Here is a 5,748-nt window from a genome sequence, read left to right as displayed (position 1 = left end):
GATTTATTGGTAGGTTGCAGTAAGAGATATGTATTTAAAGATTACGTACTCCTTGTATTGCAACTGAAGAATGGAGATTTATATTGAAGAGTTTTACACAAATCCTCATGGCAGCTGTTGGGGATCGTCAGCGAGGGAACAAAATGAGATTTATAACATTTATTGGAAAATAACTAATTATTATTTTATTTATAAATGGGCCTATATAACTACCTAGCATACGTTTATTAACCGTTAACCTATTTTAATATTTCTTTGTATATTAACTGAAATGTTATTGGCCTGGAAATGATACTTGAAAATGGCAAAGCTCTCAATTTGAAAATGGCTATTAAAGCTTTGACCGAACATAAAAGCTATGAAGATGCAAAAGGGCTTAACAACAAACTTTTGGAAAATAAAAACTTTCAAAACTTCCTACCTACATCAGATTTTGTTTGTCGACGAGATCATCTTTACCGTTAAAGTAACTTGAATAATGAGGTACGACTCGATCGTATCCTAATTGGTTTAAACTTTTTTCATAGTTTCCATAAGCCTTTCTTTTTAAATTATCTTAGATGATATGTCTTATACCATTACTTAAACAAATATTCCGTCCAACTCAGTCAGAAGAAGGGTAGGTTTATCGTGTGACCGTCATATCTAAATGTCAAACTGAAGATGCATTATCAGTTTAGATACGTAATTTGAACAGTTCGGATGGAACAATAACTCTTGGGATGTTAATATAATAGTAACACTTTCAAACATAATGTGACTCCATAAGCTTAAATCGGAACAAGAAAAAAGTTATAAGCATATAAAATTTGAAAAAACGTGGACTCAATTTATTTCTAATAAATCTATAAAATTTCCACTATCGTGAAACGTTTCAGATTGGTAAAGGAACTCATCCAAGCTATATACAAGTATTTCCTCTGTACCAACATCAGTCTGAATCTATTAAAAATTACGGTTTTGGTAATTCGTAGTTATCGTGTTCACAATATTATCGCTGAAATTATCAAACCGCTTGAAACTTTGTATCCCTACTACCAGAAAATCTTAAGAGATATAAAACAATACGTAAGAACAAACATTATTGTAAATGAAAAGAATCATGAAAATTGTCATGTTTCGTTTCGATGCATAATAACTTATAGATAACCATTCCTTTTTCAAAGTTTGAATGGCCACCATAATCACACCTTAAGAGATAGGTATAAAAATGTACAAAAATAACAGTTGTTTATAATTCCTAACTGTATTCAAAAATGTATTATTTTATATCTATGATGGGAATTAGTTCAGTGGAATATTTTGCTACAATGCGAATGGCCGCCATGTTGAAAATGTATATTAGTTAATATTGACTAACGAACTCATCCAGGCTAAGCGCATTTCTTGCCTTTGTACCAAGTTTAGTCCGAGTATTTAATAATGTTCGTGTTATCGAATGCCGTTATCGTGTTCAGTTAATCTAAAGACAATGTTTTTTGCTCTATACCACGCTACAAATTCCCAAACATTTCAACAGTTATTAATCGTAGTCAGTTAAGCTAGTGTTTGCAACAAAAATATTATTTGGGTACAGCATAACACTGAACTTAGCTATACCATAGTTATTTTATATTTATCTTTAAAAATTTAAGGAGATATTTAGTTACAGACAGATATATGAAACATTTCTTAGAATACTAGATTTCTGCTACACATAAAACCTAAAACTAAATTCTTAAGGAACATTTTGGAAGCCAATAATCATTATGTGATTTTTAATGGATGTTGAACAAATTCAGTGTTCTTATGAAATGAAAGCTACACTCATACCATTAATATTTTGAAACTGTAACCTGTAAGTATTTAATGTATTTAATAAAGCTTGAACACTGTAAAAAGTCTATAATTGTTTATTTTTTAGACTTAGTACACTAAGATTCTCTTAGTAAAGCAGGTCTAGTAGGGACATTTAAAAAAATACTAACTCATGTGAATGATAACAGTAGACGCAGTCAAGATTCATGGTAATACACACTTAATAAATACAAGCTTTCTTACTCTCATAATTCATGATTTTGATCTTAATGACTTGCAGACCTCATATATTTTATCATAGGAAGATTTTATAATAAACGTCAATAAACAATTATAACACTCAACGTTAAGTTCTTTACCCCATCTACGGATTGTTTTCAACGCTGTTAATATCTCTTTAATATTGAAACATTCGTGTTAAAATAAACATATTTTTAATATTTGCATTTCTAGTAGCCTGTAGCTTAAAGGCATCTTCCAAATTTTTCAGATATCATTGATCATTACTCTTCTTGTTTTGCATATAAATAAGTATTTTAGATATCACTGCATTACTTATGAAATTTATATATACTTCGCATTAGTAGCAATAGTTTATTGCTTTTAGACATTTTAATTCATCCTTCAAATGGCTTAGTTATGAAAATATTTATTTTTGTGTAAAAGCTGAAATACACTTATCAGATTCGAATTTCTATATCAAGCACTTATCAGAAGGAGAATTATTTACCAAGGAAACTATAATACAGTGCAATAAATAACAACAATGAAGCAAATGTAATAAGATAATTTTTATTTATTATTTTTGTACTTTGCATTTAACTAAACTAAATGACAAAAGTTAAGGTACAATGGTAGTTAATGTGGGTCATGGTTGAGCGGACAAATGGCACTTGCAGATCGTCAATTACCAGCGGCCTCCGAAGCCTCCCTGTTGCTGACCACCGGCCCAAGTGCCGGCACCGTAGGGTGCTCCTCTCTGCTGGCCGAACCCTCTCCCCTGTCCACCAAATCCTTGTCCTCCATGACCTCCCTGTCCTCCAAAGCCTCCTTGCCCTCCAAAACCTCCTTGGCCTCCAAAGCCACCCCCGAAACCTCCCTGAGAGCGGCCCTGTCTGCCGCCACCGTTGCCTGCCCAGGTCCCGGCTCCGTAAGGCGCTCCTCGTTGTTGGCCACCAAAACCTCCGGAACCGCCGAAACCTTGGCCACCGAACTGACCGGGCTCAGGCTCCGCCAGACATACTGCCACGACTGCGGCCACCACGACTACACACAGCTGAAAAATTAAGTTACTTATGTATTGAATGTTCTCCATTAAAAGTTCTCTTTTCAGAGATACACTAATTGTGTTTGTGTCTCAATAAATCATTAAGTGTTAAATGTTAATCTGGCTTTTGAGATTAAAAGTTCATCATATATAAATATATGATGAACTGTTATAACCCGAACAGTGTTTTTATACTATGTTTTTCTCTAACACAAAAGGTATAAGAAATGTATGGTAACTGACTTGCCAAAAATAAACACTTATGTTCATGTATAAGTCTTTGGAGCGTTAAGTTATTCTGTACTTTCTAGTTTTTCACATCAGATAATGCTTGTCACCAGAACTAATACATGTGTTCCACTAAATGATTGTATTAGAGTCAAAAATATATTTTATAATAATATCTCATAGACAAATATTTAAACAATTTGTTTCTATCCTTAACACAATAACACAATTGGAAAATGTTTAGTTTTGAAATGCCCAAACAATGTTGTATCTCCAATTATGACGAGTGGATTTTTTACTAAATGGCTGAGCGTTTGCAAAACATATCACTCAAGTAGCAGGAAATATTTAAATTTAGCATTTCTCTTTGTCTGTATGTCTGTCCGTATCTCGAAAATGAACTGACACTTAGACATTGATTTTGCATGAAGTCTCATCTCTATATAGACGGTACTGAGTCCGACGATGGTGCATGTCACTTCAAGCGATTTGGCTCGGTGTAAGGGAATATTTTTACAATGGTATTATGAGTGACAATGATGTCAGCAACAAAATAGGGGAGTAAATATATTTCTAAATAAACTTAGTATAATTATATGATATTTTAACATACGTGGTACTTTTTTCATAGTCAAAAGTTAATATTAGAGTGGAAAGTCAATGTTAAAAATCTGTAACAATATTTGAGTTAAGCTCACTTTTGCATATTGGTACTCTCCCTAGCTCACTCGAATTTTTATTATTTAAACACTGCTGTCAAACCTAACTTAATGAACAAAATATACATGTATAATGTGGCATGATATCTAGAGAAGATTTCAAATGTAGACTCTTAATTTTATATGAAAAGAAAGAGTTCTACATAGAAAAGAACGAGTTCTATGATGCATGTCACACCATACAATTTTGCTGATTATCATTGGAGCCTATCGCTCAGTATGCTGACACAATTTCTATTTATTCTGCCAGATGGATGAAAACAATTTCTCTGTGATTTTCTCTCTGGATATCTATCCGATATCTCAAGAATAAAAATCTTTCGATTTGAAATTTTGCATGCATCCTCATCGAAGCTTGTTACGCAAGACGTAGCATGGCGTACTCCTACCTTAATTATGTTGTATGCCAGTATCTGTAATATCTACAATATATTATATAAAATAAAGTTAAACCAGACAAGTTAAATATAGCACTACTGGTAGGATCACCGTTAGTATTCTTAAAACATTGTATTACACTTTCAATCAACTTTGAAACTTTTTTTTTAATTTTCTGTTTAAAATATAATATAACATAATATTTACAATAGACGTCCGCTATTTCATAAACAACATCCGCTTTTGTTGCAAATTTTCATACATACATTTTTTACTTAAACTTTGAATTTGCCACTAAAATACAAATATGTTTTCTGGTACTTTAGATTTACTCTTGGTGCTTTGTTAGGAAGAATTCTTCTGATATTATTTTATATATTTCGTATAATAACTATGAAGTGTTAAATGGCTATTAGGATAACCGGTGTTGGTTTGAATTACAAAATGACTAAGGTTGTATTGAAAAGAAATCTTTTTAAAATGTATACGGGAATTTTTTAGTTCTAGCAAATAGTGGAAGCAGTCATAAAAATTCTATTATAGTTTTATTATAATTATAAAATATTTAATGTAATATAAGAAGCATAGTCGTATTGTTTACAAATGGAGAATGAAACAACGGTTTATAGTACTTTATTAAACATTTCTCAAAACGTGATAGAGCTCGAAAACGTGTGAGATATGTTTAGTAATTTTATATGAAAGGACAATAAGTAATAGTAAATACTGACCATCAAAAAGAAAATTATGTTCTTAATTAAATCAGAACTATTTACAGAAAAAAAGATTAGAAAAATATTCTCCACAAATATTTTTATCTTGCATTTTATGTGTAAGAACAGATTCAGGATTATTTACTGAAATGCTTTACTGTGATGATGAAATGGCTGTATTACTCACGGAATTCATGGTTGAAATAGTCTGAAACCCGAACACGGAGAAGAGACAGGAGGCTGAGGACTGACTGATGATCACTCCGGTACTCCCAAGCGTTTTTATACTCTCAGTTCCAGCCCTTAACAATAGAGCCCTTACACAGTCAAGGCGGAGTGGCTCACGGCGTGGCGCTCTTGCTTACTTGAGCCAATCACAGACCTGGCCTTGCTCACCTCTGACTGACTGGACCATGTAGAATATCTTCCATCGGTGGCATGAATAACTAAATAACTGTGCACAATGGACTATTTCTACAAGAATAGTAATGCTGAAGTTGTCAGGTTTATGTTTATAATAGATAACTTTTAAACGTGTATATTATTAATATAACATGTTTAAACCTACAAATATAGCTACAAAAAGAATTTACATATTCTGTAGTGTAGTACAAGGAGGATTCGTGCACTCCAATCACCTTTTGGT

At 32.4% G+C, this 5,748-nt stretch overlaps 1 protein-coding gene across 1 annotated transcript; it reads right to left on the bottom strand.

Annotated features, from left to right (window-relative positions):
- Positions 1-2,568: 2,568 nt before the first annotated feature.
- Positions 2,569-5,366, bottom strand: LOC124356348 (heterogeneous nuclear ribonucleoprotein A1-like). Its single transcript, XM_046807531.1, has 2 exons — positions 5,290-5,366; positions 2,569-3,073 (listed from the first exon to the last, which is right to left on the bottom strand). The coding sequence occupies exons 1-2, from the start codon at positions 5,296-5,298 to the stop codon at positions 2,705-2,707; spliced, it is 378 nt and encodes a 125-aa protein (XP_046663487.1). The 5' UTR covers positions 5,299-5,366; the 3' UTR covers positions 2,569-2,704.
- Between the last annotated feature and the right edge of the window lie 382 nt (positions 5,367-5,748).

Source organism: Homalodisca vitripennis, chromosome 2, assembly GCF_021130785.1.
Source record: "Homalodisca vitripennis isolate AUS2020 chromosome 2, UT_GWSS_2.1, whole genome shotgun sequence".
Classification (NCBI taxonomy): domain Eukaryota; kingdom Metazoa; phylum Arthropoda; class Insecta; order Hemiptera; family Cicadellidae; genus Homalodisca; species Homalodisca vitripennis.
This window is presented reverse-complemented; position numbering and strand designations above follow the sequence as displayed.